Source organism: Heloderma suspectum, chromosome 6 (genome assembly GCF_057233095.1).
Source record: "Heloderma suspectum isolate Gila_16-S chromosome 6, 16-S_ref, whole genome shotgun sequence".
Lineage (NCBI taxonomy): Eukaryota > Metazoa > Chordata > Lepidosauria > Squamata > Helodermatidae > Heloderma > Heloderma suspectum.
In genome coordinates, this window is record NC_139463.1 from 110,076,430 (window position 1) to 110,101,087 (window position 24,658).

Consider the following 24,658-nt stretch of genomic DNA (forward strand, 5'->3'; position numbering starts at 1 on the left):
AGAGGCGGCCGTCCATCCGCATAGGATTGCTCCCTCCAAATGTTATGTTAGTATAACCTCTACTTGTGTGGGTCTTGTGGGGCTTAATTAGAACTAAGCTTCTGTATAACCGAACAAACCTGTCCTTAGTAAGACTTAAAATTATACAAAACATGCATCCATTTCCTAATACAAATAAATGCAAAAATTAGTCTTTCTGAGTCCAAACAAAAAAGATGGAGTTCTTGCTTGCAACTTTGCAGTAGGCCAGTTCCAAAGCGTCTTCAGTTTCACAAGGGATTAGTCCCTTTGTAGATACTTTAACTCTAGACCACAGGACAATCCATAGTTGGTAGCTTATACATTGTAGTTCCAGGTATTAGCCCTTCAATAACAATATAAATATAACAAATATCAAAGATACAAAAAGTATTTCCCATCCTTTTGAAATTCTTTTATACACAAATATCAGTTCAGTTTACCTCATAAAGGGGCCGCGGTGGCTTAGTGGTTAAGACGCTGACCGGAAGGTCGGCAGGACAGCAGTTCGAGACCCGAGTGCTGCGTGACGGAGCAAGCTCCCGTCTTCGGTCCCAGCTCCTGCCAACCTAGCAGTTCGAAAGCAAGAAATTGCAAGTAGATAAATAGGTACCGCTTCAGCGGGAAAGGTAACAGCGTTCCATGCACCTTGGTGTTCAGTCATGCCGGCCACATGACCATGGAAGCGTCTTCGGACAGCGCTGGCTCTTCGGCTTAGAAATGGAGATGAGCACCACACCCTAGAGTCGGACACGACTGGTTGGGGACTCCTTTACCTTTACCTTTACCTCATAAAACTTGATAAGAGCCCATAATCATAAACTAGTTCGCTAGCATTCAGCTTCCCAGCAGAACAAGCTGACTCTGTTTGTCTGTAGGGGTTACATTAGCATTAGTAAAATTAATTGTTGAGACCATTACTGTTGTAATGATGTATTTCCACAGTTGATGCATTGATATGCGTTCTTCTTTTTGTATTGTTTGTGAGCTCTTCGGGTGCATTTTATGGGAAAGTGGCATACAAACGATGATGATGATGGTGATGACAACAATGATAATAATAAGAATGCTGTCTATTAAACATTCACCCCAGCTTGTCTCTATCCTATCTCTTCAGGTGGGCTGGCCAGAATGGGGGCTGAGAACTTCACCTCCGTCACAGAGTTCATCTTGGTGGGACTCACCAGCCACCGAAAGATGCAGATTCTGCTTTTTGTGGTAATCCTTATCATCTATTTCTTTACTCTTGTGGGAAACCTGGTCATTATTGTGCTGGTGCGGGCTGACTCCCGCCTTCACACACCCATGTACTTCTTCCTCACACACCTCGCAGGCCTGGAGATCTGTTACGTCAACACCACCATGCCCCAGTGGATGTCTAACCTTCTGACTGGAAATGGAGGGATCTCTTTAACACGATGTGCACTCCAGATGCATGTGATATCAATCCTAGGCAGTGCTGAATGCCTTCTCTTGGGTGTTATGGCCTATGACCGTTACTTGGCCATCTGCCATCCCCTGCTCTATACGGTTCTCATGGGCAGATGGCGCCAATTGCTGCTTGCTTCAGTCTCCTGGTCAATTGGGGTTCTTCTCGCAACCATCAATGTAAGCTGCACCTTCAGCCATCCCTACTGTGGTCCCAACCACGTCAACCACTTTGTCTGTGAGGTGCCAGTGGTGCTCAAACTATCATGTGCTGACACTCATGTCACAGATACTATTGTTTTCATAACAGCTGCCTTAAACATCCTGGCACCTCTTTTTGTTATTCTGGCCTCCTATGGGCTCATTCTGTTGACTGTACTGAAAATGCGATCAATGTCTGGCATGCACAAGGCTTTCTCAACCTGTGCTTCCCATTTGGCGGTGGTCACCATCTTCTATGGCACTATCATCATTATGTATATGAGACCTGGGTTGGACACTGATTCTGATTTTGACAAGAACTTTGCGGTTTTATATATATTGATCACCCCACTGCTCAACCCTATCATTTACACCCTCAGGAACAAGGATGTTCATGGGGCAGCAGCCAAGGTGCTGAGAAGAAAAGGGCATTGAACCAAAGATCTAAGTGTTGCCCATCTTGCTTAAGTGGCCCATATGTTGCCCAGGGGCTGCCAGTTATTAATACTATGCATTTCTAGTGCGTTGCATTTGAACATGGGCTATCATGCTCCAAGCTTTCAAGATGGACCTGTCTCCAGGCCTCATCTCCATGACTGACTTTTGCTGAGCTCATGTGATGACATTTGCTCTTTGGAAAGAGGTTTTTTTTTGGGGGGGGGGAGGGGGGCAGAATTGGTACCACTACATCTACTTGCTGAACACAACTATCTGCCCTGATGACAGGCCAGGACAGAACTGTCTTGACAAAAACCAAAGCTGGCTCTGGATATCCAGCAGAATGAGGCTGTAGAATCCTATAGCAATAGAATGGATTGTACCCACTGATGCTTCAGATACTGTGTGTGTGTGTGCGCACACGCATGCATGTGTGTGTGTACACATGTGTGTGCATGCCTGTACATGCTACGTGTGTGTATGTGTGTGTGTGTGTCTATCTGTCTGTCTGTCTATCTATACACAGTATATATATATATATATATATATATAAAGGTAAAGGTGTCCCCAACCAGTCGTGTCCGACTCTAGGGTCCGGTGCTCATCCCCGTTTCTAAGCCGAAGAGCCAGCGCTGTCCGAAGATGCTTCTGTGGTCATGTGGCCGGCATGCTGTTACCTTTCCCGCCGAGGTGATATCAGGTTTTAATGGTGCACGGAACGCTGTTACCTTTCCCGCCGGGGCGGTGCCTATTTATCTACTTGCAATTTCTTGCTTTCAAACTGCTAGGTTGGCAGGAGCTGGGACTGAAGACGGGAGCTCACTCCGTCACGCAGCACTCGGGTCTCGAACTGCTGACCTGCCAACCTTCCAGTCTGCAGTTCAGCGTCTTAACCACTAAGCCACCATGGCCCATATATACATATACATATATACATATACATATACATATATATATGAAAGCTAGAAAGAAGCCAAAACATTTAGCTTAAAAAATATTTTGAATGCTCTGTAGTTAGTCTTCCTATCATTCTTATATATTTTACCTTAAGACTCACTGCATCTACAGTGGATCCTGAGCCTCCTCGTTGCTTTGCTGTTGTGCTGCTTGACCCTCCCTCCCTCCCTCCCTCCATCTCTCTCTCTCTCTCTCTCTCTCTCTCTAAATATATAATCGCCATTATTTTTAATAACAACACTACTCCCCTTAAGTTACTAAAACCAGAACTGGAGGAAGAGGGCCTGGGTAGAACTTTTCTCACTCATATGCTACTGTTCTTTTTGCTAGGACGGTTCTCTTTTTACATGTGGAAACATCTAAAATGGAATCCCCCACCTGCAGTTCCATCAGATTTCATCCACTCTGTCCATTCTAAGCTGGAGATCCGGAATGGGGACCTCTGGCCCACTGGCTCATAAGGCTCACCAGTCTGGCCCATGAGGCCCTCCCAGCCGGGAACACCTCCCTCCCTTCATCAGGCTTCCTTACTGTCAATTCTTTATTTTTGCATGTTTTTTTTCTGTTTTGGCCAGCTGCCCGAATACTGCCTGTGCTTCTCCCATGTGCTTCCTGGTGGCCTCTAAATCACCTTCTGGCCATTGGTGGATCACTTCAGAGCTGTAGGACTAATGGGCACAGAGCCAAGTACATCGAACTAATTGCTAACAGCTGAGGATGAACAAGGGCTGTTTGGGCAGTTCCAGAAGCTCTTTCCTATTGTTGGCTTTTATTGTTTTTACATTTTTTATCAATTTTAATATTTTCATGGTTTTTATGTATTTTATTGTTGTAATCTGCCTTGGGAGGGCTTCTGTTCTGAAAGGCGGCCAAGAAATATTATAAATAAATAGATAGATGATAGATAGATAGATGATAGATAGATGACAGATAGATGATAGATAGATAGATGATAGATAGATGATAGATAGATAGATAGATAGATAGATGATAGATAGATGATAGATGATAGATAGATGATAGATAGATGATAGATAGATAGATGATAGATAGATAGATGATAGATAGATAGATGATAGAGATAGATAGATAGATAGATAGATAGATAGATAGATAGATTTCCTGTCCTCACAGGGATCCTTGCTAATGCTAATCCTTGACTGTCAGCTCCTTCAGGTGCTAGTTAGCGCTTCACAACAGTTGGCAGAACTGTCAGGAGCAGAGGTGTAGTGGAGCCAGGGCCTGCAGGGACACAGTGCTGGCCCGTTTTATTAGCAGCACCGCTGATGTCATCTGCCACCCCGTTCAGTCTTCCCTGTCTCCTCTGAGCTTAGCTGCAATTTTCACCCTAGCTCTGGGGAAATTAATTTCTCCAGCTTTCCTACACAGCATTTATTGTGCACTCATGACTAACAGCCTCATGGAGGAAAACTCATTGTTTCCTGTTGCAGTGCAAACTATTTGGGGGTGGCTTGGTCTTGAATGGATAATTAAGGCCCATTCGCTTACATAAGATCTGCTTCTGGTGGGGAAGAAAACTGCTAGAACTGATTTATTGATATGGATCAACACTGTTACCTGCATTTTTGGACTCTCCTTGAGGATGTAGCTATGGAGACTGTCATGATGAGTGCCTGCAGTTCAAAATTTACCACTACACCACTGGTCAGAAGGGGAACAAAAGGAGGAAGGAAACGTCGGAAATGGAGACCAACAAAAAGAGGAAAGAAACGTCGGAAATGGAGACCAAAATGGAAATGCATTACTAAAGAAGAGGACAAACAAGACCATCAATGTGCATAAAAGCTGCATATACTAATTTAGATAGACAGATGCAAATTTAGAAATATTATAATCTAAATAGAAATTCAGTACATCTTACCATAGTGTGGAAGACCATAACCAGGTGACTTGTGTGTCTGCCTTTTCAACCTGCTCTTCAGGTGATAACTGTTGATGGATGGGTAACACTTCTTATGGTTCTTTACCTTTAAACAAGACAGCCGTTTAAATAGAGGTCACCATCAAATAGAGGGCAGTCTTCTGTTGCTGTTGATTAATGTTATTGTTACTCTTTAATGCATGATTTGCTTTCTCTGTGTTTATGTATCTATGTTGTTGTTTGCAATTGCCTTGTGAGGGTTATGTGACCTGAAAGGCAGGTTATAAATCATTTTAAATAACAAAATACATACTACCTCAGAATTCTACCAACTCATTTTGATATATGCATTGATAAAGGCAACTGTATGCAGTGATGGAATCCAGTTGATAGATTTGTTGGGGTGGACATAAGAGGATCATGTCTAAATTCCTCCTCAGCCATCAAAACAAGCATTAGATCGTTGAATAGGAAATCAGGGACTTTGGGTTCAAATCCCCCCTGAGCTATCAAATTTGATAGGTGACTTTGAGAAATTAGTATCTTTCAGTTTAAACTATCTCAGATGTAAACCACCAAAGAGTTCTTAAATAATGTAGAAATGCTGGTTTTCTAACAAACATATGTAACAAGTCCCTAAGATCTGTCTCTGTACCATAGGACTGGAAAGTGGCCAATGTAATGCCAATTTTCAAGAAGAATCAAGAGGGGGGATCCAGGACACTATAGTTGGGTTAGTTTAACCTCTGTTCTGGATAAATTAGTGGAAAGTGTTACTAAAGATTAAAGTATCAAGCACCAGTCTTGCTGAAGAAGAACCAACATGGCTTCTGCAAAGCGAAGTCCTGTCTCAGTAACCTTTTGGAGTCCTTTGAGAGTATCAATGAGCATGCGGATGGGGGTATCTGATAGACATAGTTTATTTCACAGGAGGACAGCTTGGAGGGTCCAATCTTTACCTCCCTAGAAACCGCTGGAGGCTGCAATCCCCCTCCCACTGTGTCATGCCCCGAATGGAGGAGTCCTCCTCAGAGGAGGCGCTAGAGGCCCCAGAAGCCCAGGGGCACCCCAGACCAGGGACTGCCACCAGACCCACAGGAGCCCAAAACCATGGGGGAAGTGGTTGCAAGGCCATCCCTGTCAGGAGAAAAGGACTCTGCCTCTGAGGCTGAGCCACCCTCTGATCCCTGGGAACATTGTTACCTCAAGCAACAGGCTAGTAGGGCTCATGTGTGAAGGAGTGCTTGCCTCCAGAAAAGGTCTCCTCAGGAGAAAGGGACTCCTCAGGGAAAGGGAGCTCTAATTGTTGCAGCTGAGCTCTGGGTGGGGTCCAGCTGGCTTTAGGCTTATGCACTTTCACTGGAAACCCAGCCAGTGTTGGAACAACTTGGTCTATCCAGCCTCTGTGGTGTAGCTTGCCCCCTGAATTGTGCCCTGTGATTGATGCTCGGTTTATTGATCTTCTGGACTGTCTAATGACCCTGCTTCTGGACTGCATAATGTACCTGACTGATTAACTGTGTTTGATCTCTTTCTTGTTACCTTGACTACTCCTACTGCTGCCTGATCCTCATTGATTGACTGACTGTGTTCTGACCTCTTGACCACTACTGCCTTACCCTGAACCTCCTTGGATTGCAACCTGTGTGCTTGACCATTTGCTTGCCAGCTTGACTATTCTATTGCATCACTCCCTGTATATGCTTATAAACAGCCAAGACATGATCTGGAGCAGGACACGCTGCCACTCAAATCACCACCACTGAATTTTGATGGCAATTCAGCAACTTGAAAAAAGGGACATTTCTGCATTCAAACAAGGCATATTGAGAGCAAGACTTTGTTTTAGTTCATAAATCACACTCCCAAGACCCCAGGGAAGCACATTTTTTTCATTAAAACAGTGCACCTTGTTTTATAGCGAAATTTGTGCCCGTTTTCTTTGTCTCTGCCTAATGCCAATGAAATATGGTGGCAATTTAGTGGTGTGGTGGCAGCCATTTGGGGGATGGTGGGCATCACAAAAAAGGATGGGGGGTGCATATGGGCTATAGGCTGTGTTGCCCACCCCTGGTTTACTTGGACTTTCAAAAGACAAAGTTCTTCACTAATGACTCCTGAGTAAGCTTAGAAATCATGGGATCAGAGGAGAGATTCTCTTATGGTTTGTTAACTGGTTAAAAGACAAAAAGTAGAGGGTAGGAATAAATGGTCAGTTTTCACAATGGAGGGATGCACATAATTAGTGGGGTTCCCCAAGGATACTTGTTGGGACAGGCATTTTTAAACTTGTTCATAAATGATCTGGAGTTAGAGGTGAGCATTGAGGCAGCCAAGTTTGCTGACAATATCACATTGTTTAAGATGGTTAAAAGGAAAAGCTCCAAAAGGATCTCTCCAAACTGGGGATCCAATTGGCAAATGTGGTTCAGTGTAAGAATGTGTTAAGTGATGCACATTGGGGAAAAAAATCCTAACCATGTACATGAGGATGGAGTTTGAGCTGGCAGTGACAGACCAAGAAAGAGATCTTGGGGTTGTCAAATGAAAACATTGACCTAGTGCATGGCGCCTTCAGTGAAAACAGGTGAATTCCCTGCAGAAGATCATTAGGGAAGGAACTGAAAATAAAACTGCCAATATCATAATGCCTTTTATACAAATCTATGGTGCAACCACACTTAGAATACATCTTGTATGGCTCTGGTCACTGGGCCTCAAAATGGATACTGTAGAGTTTGAAAAGGTGCAGAATGGGGCCATCAAAACAATCAAGGGGCTGGAACAGCTGTGAGGAAAGATATAACAAAAGGGCTTTTTATCATAGGAAAAAGGTAAAAGGGACATCATAGAGGTTTATAAAATCATGCATGGCATGGAGACGGTGGACAGGGAGATGTTTTTTTTCTCCCTTTCTCATAATATTAGAACTTGGGATCATCCAATGAAGCTAAATGCAGGACCGTCTCAACCTATTTTGTGCCTTAGACAAGGTGGTATTTTGGCACCCACAGGCAGACAGTGCTGGCCTCTCTTCTCTCTTCCTTCCTCCTTGCCTTCTCCCATCACCTCCAGCAGCTGCAGCATCATCACCACCCACCTCCCTCATGCCCACCCACCTCCTGGAAACACTGCCTCCTACTTATTGTCCACCTCCTCTCTTTCCCTTCCCCAGCCACCCTGACCACATTCACTGTTGCCTCCTCCTTCCCTTCCCTATGCATTCCCTGAAACTACTGCCATCCTTCACTCTGTCTTCCCCTCTGGCCACTGACACCTGACTGCCTCATTCACCATGAGGGGTCCTTCCTAATGAGGCATTCTGGGTGAGGGGGCTCTGGAGATTGCCTGTGCCATAGCAACACAGGCCACCTCCAAGTCCACCTCAGCCAGAATGCCTTGTTATGAGGAAGGGCCCCTCACAGCAAGGCATTTGGGCTACCACTGGGTGGGCTCTGGTGTGGAATTTGCCACAGCAGGGCAGCAGCCAGCAGGGCTTCCCAGAGAGCCTACCCCAACCTGTGTCTAACTCTGAGGGGTCTCAGAGTTAGGTATCAGGTGGGTAGCACTCTGGAAAGCTGTGCCAGGCACTCTTCAGTGGGAGAGCACCCAGCATGGCAATCTGGAGCACCAGGAAGGCCAATGCTTCACTCTGAGGGTCCTTCAGAGCTAGGCATTGACCCACCACTCCATGCAAGATCCTCCTGGCTGTGTGTGTGTGTGTGTGTGTGCAGCTGTGGCTCCTGGGCCTGGCTAGGAGGACCCAGAGTGCTGTGACTAACCGCTGGGGCCACCACCACCACCACATGGCCAGCACTGTCCCCAGAATTTAGCACCCAAGGTGGTTGCCCTGTTATCCCTCCCTCCCCACAGCCAAGAAACGGCCCAGGCTAATTGGTGGGATATTCAGGAGAGATAACAGGAAGTACTTCTTCACACAGTGCATAGCCAAACTGTGGAATGTGCTACTACAAGGTGAAGTGATGGTCATAAGTGAGGATGGTTTTACAAGGGGATCAGGCAAATTCATGGAAGATAAGGTTGCCAATGGCCACTAGTTGTGATGGCTATGTATGAACAGAAGCAGGTGCTGCCCTCATGTCCTTCTTGTGGGCTTCCCATAGGCTTCTGGTTGGCCACTATGGGAAAAGAGTTCTGGACTAGGTAGACCTTTGGTCTGATCTTGCATGGCTCTTCTTCTGCTCTATTGTTCTTATGGTGTCTTCCCATCTTATGATCAGGGTAGTAACACTTAGCCTTTATAAAGCAGAATGAGCAATTTAAAGTGCCACAAAGACATTACATTGGTAATCGACACACAATAACACTGAGGCAGATCAGTATTATTAGCCCCTATTGCAGATTGGAGGGAGGGGCTAAGGCCAAGAGTGAACTTAATGGCAGAGGTGAGGTTTGAACTGAAGACTTCCTGGATTCCTTGATCAGTCTTTTAGGACTAAACTCTCTTTGGCTAGTTCCCAGCAGTAAGCAGATCAGGTATTTAAGGAGAGACTTCTAGAAAAAAATAATCTGCTTCTGTTCATGGGCACTGGCAAGGAACTGGGTGATGATCTTAATTACAGCATATAGTACTGTGTCATACCCCAATTTAATTAACAGAGAAATTGTATTCAGCATACAGACCATACAGAGATGGAATCACTGAACTGTTAAAATACAAGTATTTGTGTCATGAAGATCCCCTTTTCTGGGATACCCAGGAGCTCATTGGCAGCTAAGAATGGCAGGAACTAGAGAGTTGCATAAACTTTTAATCCAACTTAGAGTAGACCCATTGGAATGAATAGGGCATAAGTTAGAGAAACATTGATTACAACTCAATGGCTACAACCCAGAGGTTTTAGGTATGGTGCTGGGCTGGTCCAAAACCAGACCTAATCACCAGCTGGGAGACTCCTGTTTTATTGGACTGAGTTTGGGGGCCCAGATATGAGTCCAAAAATGGAAGCCACTGAAACCTTCCTTCCCGAAGCCCTCTAGCCTATTGTGTACAAAGATACACAAAGAAGCCTCCAATCTTATGCACCATCTTAGGTTTGATTGGAAGCTACCATTTTGCAGCCTCTCAGATGACTTCTGAGAAAGTGGGAACAGCTTGATTAATGCTAGGAATGGTGAAAAAAGAAACCAGGGAGTGAATTTGACCCCAAGTCCCTTTCTGCAGCCACACCATCAACTCAATGATGAGTACTCTTCTATAGTCTTCTCTTTTGCAATACTTAATATATGGAAGAGTGGGAGGACATAGGGCTCTACCTCTGTCAGAAAGGTATAATTACAATATAAATATTGTAAATAAATAAATAAAGGCAATGCGCAAGGAGGTGTCAGACACTGCTGTTCACGTCTCAGGCAGCTGGGCATCATGGAAGCTGTAGTTCCCAGGATCTCTGCATCTGGCAACCCAACTACCATGGATGGGAAATGAATGAGTTAAAGGGTGTATTCTGGATGGTGGATGGAGAAAGATAATGTTTAAATGTCCACTGGATGTCCTATAAATTATGTGGGTTTGGTTTTCTCTCTTAATTCTCAATAGGGTGTGAAATAGCACTTGACCTGGTCTGCTCAGCAATATGTATGGGCATTTTTGCCCGATAAAAAGTGGTTGATTGTCATGTTTATTATTACATTTATATCCTGCCTTTTTCCTCTTTAAGGAATCCAAGGTGGCACACATAATCCTCTTACTTTCCATTATATCTTCGCAATGACAATCCTGTGAAGTAGGTTGGACTGAGAGTCTGTGACTGGCCTAAAATCACCCAGTGAGCTTCCATGGTGAAGTGGGGACTAGAACCCAGATGTCCCAACTTCCAGTCAAACACTCTAGCCACTACACAACACTGGCTCACAATTGTTCCAGACACACCTGTTTCCTTTAGATTCCATCCCATGGGTCACTGTGGATCATTCTTAACTCACTAGTCAGTTTGCTCCCCAAGTTAAGCAGAGAACTAGGAAGTTGTGCTGAGACCTGTGAGACACATTTGTTTCAGTTGTTCTGGAACTTGTGATTCCACACAGAGTCCAGGGCCTTTGCAGAATAATTATGTCCCCTGTAATTACCAGCTTCAATGTAATTATGTCATCTGATAGAAGAACCAGTGTTTTCTCCAGGGGAAACCACAGGGAAAAAATGCAATTGGCAAGTCTGAAACAAACATAAAACAGCCAGTGTGACTTCCAGAGCTAAGATTAGGGGTTACAAGCAGACAGGGCTATGTCAGTTTCAGCAGCTTCCCCTTTTTACTTCTATATGTCATGTTTCAAATCAATGTCTCTTTATCAGTATTTAATATACGCTCTGTCAACTCTGCTGATGCTGTGAAGGGTCTCAAGGGAATCCATATCCAAGGGGAAGCTTTGATATTAGGATGTTTCTGATGTGTCTGTTGCTTTACTGAAGCTCCCTTACATGGCAGGACAAATACATAGCATTAAGTGCACACGAAATAATCCTTTTCATATTCCTCATGAATATTACCAGGGAACGTTGAGAGGGCTGTTAATAAGGAGGATGCATTAAAGCATTTAATTCTAACCATCAGCCCATTTGCTGTGCTGATATCTCAGAATAAGTTTATTTGTTGCCTTTATAAACAAACAAACAAACAAACAAACAGAATAACTTTATTTGTTGGAAGGTCATATGACCTGACCAGCTGATCGCTCCTTCCGGGGCAGGACTTCCGAAGGCGGGACGAAGGTGGCTAGGGTGGGACTTCCAGTCTACAAGGGGGCAGGGCACCTGTCACTTTTGAAAAGGGAGTGTGGTTTAGAGTTTGATGCGGGTACTCCTCCTTCACTACTCACTGCTTCCTTCTTTAAACATTCTAATAAAGGAATTTTACTTTTGAAAGTTTCATTTTTGTGAATGTGAGTGTAAACATCATGGCATTAGAATGAACCTCAGATAGGGCCCTAAGGAACTGAAGCAGCCCACTCAAGCATCCCACAATACTTAGCATTTCTGTAGCCATGGGGCACATTCAGACATACAACAATATTAGTAATTGACCTGGTTTGCATGTGTCAGATTTCCCCCCGCCCCCAATTAACTCCCTTGTAAACCCCACCATCAGCACCTGCTCCACTTTTGCATGCTGAGGGTCGTGACCCCCTCCAACAGAACAATGGATGTCCTAGAAATTAAGTATTTGGCACGTGTGTGTGTGTGTGTGTGTGTGTGTTTAGTTCATTGTGTGGAGAATGGAGCCTGTCCTGGTCTGCTCATCAATAAGTCTGCTCATCAATAAGCATTTTTTATTCTCCCTCAGAAAAAAAGTAGCCAATACTTTTGCTACTATTGTTTCAGGCTTGCCAACTTCCTTTCTGATTCCATCCTGTGGGTCACTGTGGATCATTCGCAACTCACTGGTCAGCTGTTCTCCCAGTTCTGCAGAGCAGTAGAAAGTTGGGCTGGGATCTGTGAAACATGTTTCCGTTGTTTTGCCACCGGTGATGCCGCAGAGAGTCCAGAGATATTGCAGACATGATTCTCTCCCCTGTAATTATCAGCCTTCACTGTAATTAAGACATCTCATGAAAGCACCAGTGTCTTTTGAGAGGGAACCAGAAAAACAGCAAGCAGCATGTCTGAAATGGCTATAAAACATCCAGAGTTCCCTTGAGAGCTAAGATTAGTGACTACAGGCAGGCAAGGCTCTGTCAGTTTCAACAACATCCTCTTCTTCGGACATGTCAGCCTTCACAAATCAGCATCTCTCTATTGCTTTTTAGTTCGTGCTGTGTCGACACCACCACAGTTAAAGATAGCACTGACAAGTGTCACTTTTGGTGTTGTATCTTCTGGCAGAGACAGCTGGCATCCAACCCAGCTTGCTTGAGCTAGGCTGATCCTACCACTGCGGATGCTGTAGTGAGACTCAGGAGAATCCACGTCCAAGGGGAAACTTTGATAGTAGGATGCTGGAGTTCGTGATGTCTCTGCTGGTACTGAAGCTCCCTTACCTGGCAGGACAGCTACACAGCATTAAGTGCAACGGAAACAATACTGTGCATATTCCCCATGAGTATTACCAGACAGGAAAAATTGTCATTGGTGTGATAGTATCTCTTGTGCATTGCTTTATCCCTAACAGTTTATTTGACAAGCTTCCTTCTCGGGAGTTGACTGATACTCCATTGTAAGAAAGATTTTTTTCCAACCAAGTACTAAACTTTCAGTTTATTTCAGTTATGTTTTTAAAAGGTTTGGCAAGGGATACCCACACTCAACTGATCTAGTTGAAATAGGAGGGTATTACATGTTTGCACGTGCATGCACGCGCGCGCACACTTGGATGGAGAATAAATAAATGCAATCTCAAAACCCAGCAAACATAGGGTCAAACTGGGCATGCTATTAATCGCAGTGATTGCAAGACTTATTGTACGAATGCAATGAACATACAGGGTTGTAAAGCACAGCTGCAGAGAGGCCAGCCGCCAGCAGTAAGATCCCAGGGAGTAAAGAGGAAGACTGTAAATCCCTTTCGTTCAGAGTCTTGACATAAATCACCTTGCTGAAGGTGCTATTTGCATAGGGACAGAAGTCTCTGTGGTTGTCATTAAAGATTGCAATGGAAAGGATTTGATTACGATACTATAGATGGAAACCGAATTTTGTGTCTTTTGTGTCTTGAAATTGCTCACTAATGAAAACGTGGAACAACGGCAACAAAATGTTACAGCTCTCCAGTCTTTGTCTCTCTTTAGTCTTGCATGGTTTTTAAGTTCTTAAAACCTAGATGTCATGGTATGCAGGTGCTGTAATGCAGCAGATGCTACTTCATGGCTTAGCAGAAAATCACAATGGTGTCATGAACTATAGTATAAACTTCCAGGACAGCATGCATTTGTTGCCAGCTACCCTGGAATGATAAAGAACAACAAATATGTTCTCTCTCTCGTTCTCTCTCTCCCTCTCTCTCTCTCTCCCTCTCTCTCTCTCATTTTGCAAAGATCTGTCGAGCAAGTAGTAAATGTTTGGCAAGAAATGATAGAGATGAAGACAATGAAATTAGAGAAAATATTTATCCATTCTGTGTAGACGTCTCTGCAATGAATGGGTTTTGATATTATTTAAATGTGGGCACTTTCTTACTTTAGAAATATCTTTAGAGTGTAGAAGTCTATAGGTACAATATAGCCCAAGGTAGCTGTGATACATTGCCTTCTTTGACAGAGGAGTTAGTCAGGACTAACTTTGCTGATTGTGTCCCCTACTTACAATCAGGCTGCTGGATCTCATAGAGCCAGATACTACATATAATGTAACCATTTCATACTTTCTCCTGTGAAAAGAGCAAATAAATCTCTTTGCAGCATGGTGACAAAGTTCTACTAGCACATCCTGGCCTTGGTGTTTGCCATCCACGAGATCAATGAGAATCCCAAGATCTTGCCCAATGTCACTCTTGGCTTCCACATCTATGACAGCTTAACTGATGCAAGGATGACCTATCATATCACACTGGACCTGATCTTCAAATCAAATAGATTTGTCCCCAACTACAAATGTGCCACCCAGAAAACTGTAATAGGAACCATTGGTGGAATGGCATCTGACACCTCTTCACAAATCAGAGATGTCTTAGGTCTTTACAAGATTCCACAGGTAGGATCCCTGCATGATTATCTTCCTATGTTTCTGAGCCATGAGCGGTGCATTGGCTACTCTAAAAACACATTGACTGTATTACAATTGGAAAGTGAAAAAAAATAAGCTTATCACTGTCAGCAAATCCCCACATTTTAATTAACAATTCTCCAAGCATCACATGCTTTTGAGTAAATATATGTTGGACTGGACTCTAATAGAGATACTATCATTTTGGAAGGTTTATCCTCAACCCCAAATCTACTTTACCAGTTCTCTTCCTGCTGAAGCTTTAAAAAAAAAAAAAAATGCAACAAGGCACTGGACTGGGGCAAGATTTTCTAAAAGAGAGAGGAATTGTGTACTTGGATTTGTTGATGTCACAATTGGATGGCAGTATAGTCTTAGAAAGAAAAAATATATAATTCCCTGTAAGTTAAGTTGTGTATTCCTCTTAATGAGAAGGTGAGGAAGCAGAAACAAATTACATCAACTGGGAAAGGAGTATTCCTAATTGTTTTCTGAAAATGTTTGCCTCTTTTTAAAAGGTTTCTTATGGTTCCTTTGAACCAACAGTAAGTGATGAAATGGAACTTCCTCCCTTTTACCACATGATCCCCAGCGAAGATCTTCAGAAACTGGGAACTGTCAGGTTACTTCTGCATTTTGGATGGAAATGGGTAGGGCTCATCACTATGGATGATGATGGTGGAGAGGGTTTCTTGTGGACCTGGGAGACAATGCTTTCCCAGAAAGGAATATGTTCAGCCTTCAGAAAAATGCTGCCAAGGCATGGTTATTTCAATAGCGTAGATGAAATGGTGACTCTCATTGTCAATAACATGCCAGATTTCATGAACAACAAAGCCAATGCAATTGTCATATATGGAGAAAGTGGATCCATGATATGGTTGACAGCTGCTCTCATGCCAAACATTCTGCATCTTCTAACAGCTGCTGAATATGAAGAAATGAGCTATGCTGGGAAAGTGTGGATCATGACAGCTCAAATTGATATCACACTACATATCCTTCAAAAGAGTTGATATGCAGAAACTCCATGGTGCTCTCTCCTTCACAATTTACACAAAGGAGGTTCTAGGCTTCCAGGAATTTGTTCAGGCTATCCACCCTTCTTGGGCAAAAGGAGATGGTTTCATCAAGGATTTCTGGGAGCAAGCGTTCAACTGTACCATTCAACATTCCTATGTCTCAATGGACTTCGATGAACCCTGTACTGGGCATGAGAGGTTGAAGAGCCTTCCTGCACCTATTTTTGAAATGAGCATGACTGGCCACAGCTACAGTATCTATAATGCTGCATATGCCCTTGTGCACGCCTTCCATACCATGTGCTCATCTAGATCCAGCCATGGAGCAATGCAGGATAATGGCAGATTGGCCCATCATCATGTGGAGCCTTGGGAGGTAATGTCTCTTTACTGAGAAATGCCTACCATCAAGTGTTGGTAGAGATGGGCAGAGTGTAATTTTAATGGGGTGAGCATTGTGCAGGGATGACTATCCATGTGTGACATCTCCCCTATCAAAATCAGGATCCACCTCCAGCTCTACAAACTGTTGTGGCAGCACAATTTTCTTGCAAAGGCAGCTCATGGCAAGGGAGGAAGAGGAGGAAACACTTGCAACACTTGTTGGTGGCAGCAGCTATAAACATGTGGTCTATACCCCCATGTATTCTTCAAGGATCGTGGTGGAAGTTCTTTCATCAACACCATTATATTAAGTTACACTGAATCCCACTTCCTTATTTTATTTGCCATCTAATGTGGGATTCTGTCAGTTGTCATGAGTCTTCAATTCTAAACTCACTGAATTTAGTGGAGAGTGGCCAAATGGTCCAGCTAGTCCAACATCCTGCTTTGATAGTGGCCAGGTAAATGCTTCTGGAGAGCTCACAAGGAGAACATTCAGGCAACAGCTCTGTCCTGTTGCGGCCTCCAGCAGCTGGTATTCCATGGCATCCTGCCTCCGAAACACAAAGATGTGTATATCCATCATTACTACCAGCCATGAACTGACAACCTCCATGAATGTCCCTGATCTGATCCCCCTTTCAAATCAACTAAGGTAGAAGCCATGAGAATAACTTTGCCATGAAATCCATGAATTAATTATATGCTGTCAGAAGTCCTTTCTTTGTTTTTCATGTATCTCTTCCTTATCAGTTTCACTTGATGACCTCAAATTCTAGTATTGTGAGAGAAAGGGAGAGGGGCAGGGGGAGGGGGAGAGAAGACACCTGTCTTTTCAAATGCAAATTAGTATATTCATAAATGTAGATGTCTCCTAAAGGAAAAGGAACTAAGTCCCTCTTGGAAAGTTATTGGAACATATTCAGTGCAATTATTAAAATACATCTTGGTACATTTGATTTTCTTTCTCTTTCCACCTAGCTTCACTCTTTGGTTCAGAGGATCTCATTCAACAACAGTGCTGGTGATGAAATTAGATTAAATGAACACGGAGAATTAGCAACTGGATTTGATATTACAAACTTGGTCACTTTCCCAAATAACTCCTACAACCGAGTCAAAGTGGGAAGGCTGGATTCACAGGCTCCTCCTGGCAAAATGTTCACCATTAATGAGTAGAGAATCCAGTGGCATGGCAACTTCATTCAGGTTAAAAAAACACACCCTAATTACCTCTCAAATGACACAGTTCATGGTCAATGATCCATGAGGAAATTACATTTAATATGAAAAAGCAATGACCCTCTTCATGCAATTTATCATTGGCCCATGTAGTTTATGAGATTGCATGCTGTGGTGACATAGCTCTCCCTTTTAAAAAAATCTCTTGCTCATCCTTTTTTTTTTTTTTTAAGTAAATTATTTTAACAGGAGGAATCAACCCACTTAGGTGTGTGGATCAATCCTTCTTGGCCTTAACTAATAAGGCAGTGATGCAGTAAGTTTGGCCCACAGACTAAATTGGGCCCAGAGAGGTTACACATCTGACTTGTGGAGATTCCTTGGGTTCCTCTATGGGGCAGGACTTGGATGAATTCCAAGTTGGAAGAATCCCCTGGTGGAATCACCACTGCTATCTCCAATCAGAGATCAAAGATAACAGTGGGATGTGGGCAGTGTGTGATCAGTGCTCAGCAACGGTGAAGCAATACTATCAGTAGCCATGGCCAGGCCCACTGACGTAATCCTGCCCCCAGAGGGCCCAGTGTGTGTGTGTGTGTGTGTGAGTGTGTGTGTGTGTGTGTGTTTAATTTGGACCCTCAGCCAAAAATTGTCCAGCACTGCTATAATGGGACAAGCTAGTAAAATCCAGTCAGAGTTGATGGCATCCTTTCAAACTGCTGTATTAAAGAAAAGTAAGATTGATGTTGGAATCCTATGTAAGTTTACTAAGAAGGCAGTCCCATTGAGTAGAATAAGACTTACTCCCACATAGGTGTGTATAGGAGTGCAGCCACAAGTAGTGTAAAGCCAACTCCCCCATGCTCCTACTTGTAAGCAAGGCAAGTACAGTTCCTTCAGCTCAGTTTGAATGAACGACCCCACTCCAGCTCACATGTGTCTTGAAAGCTGCCTTATTTCAAGTGAGATAATTTCCCCATCTATCTCAGTATTGTCTATTCTGCCTGGCAGAAGGTATCTAAGGTGAGGTCTCAGGCAGATGGTCTTCCACATCACCTGATCTTTGCTCCTTTTAACTGGAGATGGCCTGGGACCTTCTTCATGCCAAGCATGTGCTGGACCACTGAGCTGTGGGCATGAATTAGATTAGTAACACAAGCGGCCTTTGCTCTTCAAAGCCCAGAACTTAATTCTCTGTTGACATTATTATGGACCTTGTGGGAAGTATGAGTCCTTTAAAGTAGCGTAGCCGCACCTAGCCCCACAGAGCTGGTAACCTCAGCAGCCTTCCATGTGACCATAACTACATCTCTCTTAGGCCTGGGAGAAAAATCCAACCTTCCTCACTGCTGAGGAGCATCAGTGTTAAAGCAACACCCCCCAAACGTCCTCTTAGTGCTAACCTTTTCCTTTGCCCGAGAACAGGTGCCTCCCTTCTTTCTGTGTAATGACAAGTGCCAGCCTGGTTCCAGCAACGAAAAGAAGGAGGGGGAGAGATTCTGTTGCTATGGGTCTGCTTCATGTCCAGAAGGGAAGATTGCGAACCAGGAGGGCAGGAGATCCATCTTTCAGAAATATGTATATATTCAAATATTCAGAGAATTATGTGAGACTGTTGACAAGAGGTGTGATTTTGAAGATGTACAAAGGCATGTCACTGATGGGCTTTGGCAACTGTGAGAAGAGACTGAAGAATGTACTGTATTCGTTATACATTTTGTAATTATCTTCAGTGATTTCTTTAGTGTTTTGGAGAAAAAGTGACCGTACAGAACAAAATGTTACACTGAATCTGCAGCCCCTAACAGGAAGACTCCTGTTCAGCATTCCAGCCAACCTTTTGTGCTTTATTGGGTTTGCAGGAGGGGGAAAATATAAAGGGGATCTTCTTTCTTTCTCTTCATCCTGAAACCTCCCATTGCTGTACTATGAAACACAAGAGTTTGAAAGGTTTTGGAGAGTGGGAAACGGAAAAGGTTCCTCTCTCCCTTCCTCCCTCTCTCCCTCTCTATATAGCATGGGGAAGAGGGGGGTTTAACTTTATGGCATCCATCTGCTTATCCCTTCCTTCAGGATAATACATGCTGTTCAAGCAGCATATTTCCTTTTTCTTTTCTAAGTGCTTACCTTCAACGTTGTCTAGATCCTTGATATGCCTCCTCAGTTCTTCATATGAACACCCATTCACCTTTTCTTAAGGCCAGGAATTTAAAGGGAACACTTCTAGCCAATGTTTTGCTCCGACTTGAACTTCATGGCTTCCAATCTGCTTATTCCTTCCTTCAGGATAACATATGCTATTAGTGGCTCAAGCAGCTTACTTGCTCTTTCTTTCTTTCTTTCTTTCTTTCTTTCTTTCTTTCTTTCTTTCTCAATTGCTAAATTTAACATTCTGTAAATCTTTGGCCCACATACCCTTGTCAGGTTGTTGTTTGTTTGTTCCTTTTAATTAAAAAAAACAACCCTATTTTTCTTTCAATTTACAATTTTCTTACAATTTACTAACTTTTGCATACCTGGGGGGGTCTCCCAGGTATGCAAATCTATTGCTTTATGTTTGAGTTGTTCTGTTTCAGTTCCAGACTCATTAGCACAGGCCCATCCATATTCAGTATCTGTGGTAACAGGCGGGGTTTGCTACAAAGCGCCGCAATGTGGTGTCGTTTTGTTCAGGAGGCCAGCCAGGCAGCCACACCCTCTTCCAGGATACTCTCTTCCCCATCCTATCTCCTCAGTTTACTGTTTTTCCCTCCAGCAGGCCAACATCTTTCTGGGTTCAGGGATAAGACTCATTCCCTCATTTTACTTTTGGGATGTTTTTGTCATCGTGCACACATTGGGGTTCCCTGGCCTTGCTCGTACCTTCCTCTAATGCTTAGTCAGTACCATTTTCTCTACATAAATATTGGTACCTGGAGGATAAAATTGCTATTGATCTATAGGATGGGGCTGCATGATTGTTTAAGGTCATCTTTGGACATTGACATGCCCTGTACAAAATTGAACTTCCGCTTCTCCCCCTTCAGTTGTGTTATGGGGTGGTTGTATTTTAGTGGATAATTGTTTTAGCTGTTTTAATTTGTGTATGTTCTGTTGCAAGTCACCTTCAATCTTTTCTAAAAGAAAGGCATCTAAGAAATAGTTGCTACTACTACAACAACAAGAAGAAATTAATCTGCAATCGTATGGTCTGGAGGGGGGCACCCATGGGCCTTAGAACATGCAGTATTTCCTCCTCCAAGAGTGAGGGAGAGGCCTGCTCTTGGACTGAGAGATCAGAACTTGGACCAGCCCACCCACCCCCAGCTGCTGCAGAAAATGCTGTGGCAAACACAGAAAACACTATGTTCTTCTCCAGTGTCCAAACCCCAACATAAGAAGGGGGGGGGGAGGAATGCTTGGAGTGTGCCATGAGGTGTATGGTGGATACACAACCTTTCCAGTCCCAAGACACCTTCCTGTCACTGGCTGTAGATCTATGCTGTCCTGTTGTTGAATGTAAAACATCAAACCTGTCCAATCTTTCTTTTCTTTATTTGTTCCTCCTTTCTTCATGGACATTTTGTTGAAGTAAGGTGATTGTCAAAGTTTGGTTTTTCTGTTCTTCTACTTCACCAAGGAGTAATGAAACCATAAAATATTACATCACAGTTACATACAGTTATTCATTTTAGGTATTTCATCTAGTCACACCTCAACAATCAACACATAGAAAATGAGTTAAATATGCTCCATTAACCATGATAATTATAAAAGTAAACTAATTCTACCAAATGAGAGCTCCAAAGCTAGAAATATTAGTTTCACCCAAGAATAAACAAATTCATCTTCAGTTATGGAAAATTATAAGTACATTCATCAGCAATAATGAATCTGTTAAAATGCAATAGCTGAAAAAGCAAAGAAGTTTTATACTGAAATCCTATACAGGTCTAGTTAGAAGTAACTCCAAGAGTTTTTAATGGGACTTCTTCCCAAGTAATTGTATAGGGTGACATCCTATGCATACTCACCTGTCAGTAAATAATATTAGAATTAAACTTGATCATATTGATTCTGAAAACCTAAGAAACCCAAGAACTCACTGGCAGAATTTTAAAGCAAAGTTCCCAGCCTAGGTCTTCTTCCTTCTTCATGAGATTCACTTTTTTGAGTAAGCCTGTGGTGGTACTTCACTGGTGGTGCTATGGAAATAGGAACAGCAAACTTTTCAGCAGACCTTGAGTGACACATGCTGTGTTCAGTCCCTTTCCAAAAACCGGTCTGGTAGAGATAGCATAAGTGCCCCCTGGGTTTCTGAGAAGGCGGCACCTGTCTGTCACTGCAGTAGCTAGAAGGGGATAAAGTTTTCCAGAAAGGGGGGGGGGATGAAAGTTCCTCCACTCTCCACCTTACTGGCTATGACTCCCATCACATTTCCTGTAAAAAAAAAAAATCAGGTCAGCATCTGCAGCCAGTCAGGGTTTAAAGAACTGAGGGAACTGTATTGTTGGAAAGGTCATCTTATTCTTGGGAACAATTATCATGGTTTTGACTTGAAGTTGAATGCATTTTCATCTTTCAGACATAGATTACTGCATCAGCTGCACAGAAGATCAATATCCAAACAAGGGCAGAGATGACTGCATTCCCAAGATTACAAAGTACCTTTCTTTTGAAGAATCTTAGCCTCCTTGGCTCTTTTCTTGTCCCCGGTCACAGCTCTGGTGCTTGCAGTCTTCATTAAGAAACGGGACACCGCCATTGTCAAAGCTAACAACTGAAGCCTGACCTACATTCTCCTCATCTCTCTCCTTCTTTCTTTCTGCTGCTCCATTCTATCCATTGGACAGCCCAACCAAGTGACCTATCTCCTACGACAAACAGCATTTGGCATCATCTTCTCCATTGCTGTTTCTTCTATTTTGGCCAAGACCATTACAGTGGTTGTGGCTTTCACGGCCTCCAAGCCAGGGAACATTTTCTGCAAATGGGTGGGGAAAAGATTGGCACATTCTATCATCTTGTCCTGCCCCTTTCTTCAGTTAGGCCTATGTGCTACTTGGTTGGCTACTTCTCCCCCATTCCCAGATTTGGACATGAACTCAATGACTGAAGAAATTATACTGGCATGTAATGAAGGGTCGGTCCTCCTGTTTTACTGTATCTTGGGCTACATGGGCTTCCTAGCCATTGTCAGCCTCACCATGGCCTTCCTAGCCCAGAAGTTACCCAACAGTTTCAAAGAAGCCAAGTTCATCACCTTCAGCATGTTGGTCTTTTGCAGTGTATGGCTGTCATTTGTTCCAAGCTACCTGAGCACCAAGGGAAAATATATGGTGGCTGTAGAGATCTTCTCCATTTTGTCCTCCAGTGCTGGGTTACGGGGTGGCATCTTTTCCCCTAAATGTTATGTGATTTTGCTGAGGCCCATACTCAGCAGCAGAGAGCAGTTAATATGGAGAAAGCGTTAAGGTATCTGAGCAATGGTTCTTTTGCTCTGCTGATATATTGCAATGAGGGCTGTCCTGTACAGTCATCTCCTAACCCTACTTACTCATTGTTCTTCCATTCTAAACTAGACATGGAATTGTAGAATTGCACTCTTCTGTATTGTAGTACCTCGTATGTGTAAATTAAAGGGCACTTGGAGTGCCCCTTTCATTAAGCAGAGTCATAAAAATAGGTTCCACAATTATAAGACTTAACATTCTACTGTTTGTGAAAACAACAGCTGTTGAATTAATAACTCGAAACTTGGCATCCATAATCTGACGAGGCCTAGATTTGTGCACAGTTTCAAACAGATCCAATTTTCCATACATACATCCAGTTTAAAAGTGCTGAAAATTGACACATTTGTACTTTTTACTCCAAGGTGTGGCTCAGCATGTCATACATTTCTTTCTTTTCTTTTTAAAAGCTACTGATGTACATTACTCAGGCTGATGTGGAGATGTGTCTTTCATTGGTTTAGTGAAGTTCTGAGCAGCAGTTTAATAGTTCTTAAGGTTCTTCTGCCCCATGAAAGCTTATGGCAGGTACTGCTGGGAAAGCTTTGTCAGGCATGACCAGTTTCACTCTGAAGCTATAGTGCTGCCAATACTATGTGCTATGCCTATTCCTTTCGTTATGGAATGTGACCGCAGAAGTTTATACTACTTGTTACTACATGGACTGGAACAAAGCACGGGGAGACTCTCATCCCTTTCCTCCCCCTGCTGTGGTCCCAATCTGGAACAGCTCCCCCTTCCCAATGCCACCAATTCATACTGACAAAAATATGTCCAGTTGTAATGTAAATTGAAAAGGGGTAAAGCCTTCTCCACACCACTCTAGGGTTCTGATCTGTGGGAGATCTCATGAGTTTTCTTTTGAGTAAACACAACAGCAGCAGCAGCAGCAACAACAATAACAAAAACTAGCTACCTCTAGTACCTCTTTAAAGTAACATGCAGTTTAGCCCTCAGAGAATTTGGGAGGGGTCAGGATGGAATGCACAGAAGGGGGAGGAGAAGGATCAGAGCCTCTGCCTTCTTGAAAATAGAAATGCAGCACAAGGGCCCCAATCCTTTCTCTTACTTTCTGTGTGGTGGAAAAAATAATACATGCAAGGATCACACTAGAGGCATATTCGCATCTTATACTGAATGTGAATTCACACCCTATGTACGCTCCCTAAGATGTTTGTGGGAATCTAGCCCTAATTGGCCATAATTGTTGTGAAGCTCAAATATTTTGGCCACCTAATGCGAAGAGAAAAATCACTGGAAAAGACCCTGATGCTGGGAAAGACTGAAGGCAAAAGGAGAAGGGGATAGTGGAGGATGAGATGGCTAGATAGCATCACCGATGCAATGAATATGAACTTGAGCACACTCCGGGAGAGAGCGGAGGACAGGAAGGCCTGGTGTGCTATGGTCCATGGGGTCATGAAGAGTTGGACATGACTTAACGACTAAACAATACAAACTGTGAGGAAAGGAAACAAGGATAAGCTTACCAGCTCCACATCCTTCCTCACCATTCTCATTGCTTTCTACATGTGGAGGGTGACTATCTGCAGAGGACAGCCTCTTCTGTCTGTGGGAATTTGGTGGAAATTCGCCCTGAGATTTTAGAATCTTTATTCATGAAATGAAATCATGATTCGTGTTAGTTAATTACTTACAATCCAATTTATTATAAAGGCAAACTTTCAAAAAAGCAGATTAAGAAGGTAGGATTGCTGAAACTGACATTATTAATTTCCTTTTCAAATACCATGGAAATTGAATGATTAGAAAACATGCCAGTTTAATACCTGAGTAAAGGCTATCTCAAGTTGGCTCAAGCTCCACAAAACCAGGAAACTGGAAACTAAGGCTGATGCCTTAACTGACATGCTCCATGACCAGTAATTATCTTGTACCATGTCACAAATTGTGCTGGCTTATAAGCAACAAACAGGTATGGTTCAACTCAAAGGAGGATTCCTTTAGGAATACATTAAGATACTTCATAAGGCAATAT

The 24,658-nt window shown here is 43.2% G+C and overlaps 1 protein-coding gene and 1 pseudogene across 1 annotated transcript; both read left to right on the plus strand.

The window, feature by feature from the left end:
- Positions 1-1,149: 1,149 nt before the first annotated feature.
- LOC146342478 (olfactory receptor 2D3-like) lies at positions 1,150-2,082 on the plus strand. The gene has a single exon (XM_084807852.1). It carries the CDS (start codon positions 1,150-1,152, stop codon positions 2,080-2,082), a length of 933 nt encoding a protein of 310 aa, XP_084663978.1.
- Positions 2,083-15,160: 13,078 nt separating this feature from the next.
- On the plus strand, positions 15,161-22,620 carry LOC146342479 (vomeronasal type-2 receptor 26-like; annotated as a pseudogene).
- Positions 22,621-24,658: the final 2,038 nt, after the last annotated feature.

Bases quoted from the DNA above. Each gene is read 5' to 3' on its own strand.
- LOC146342478 (XM_084807852.1), top strand. From the start codon at position 1,150: ATGGGGGCTGAGAACTTCACCTCCGTCACAGAGTTCATCTTGGTGGGA.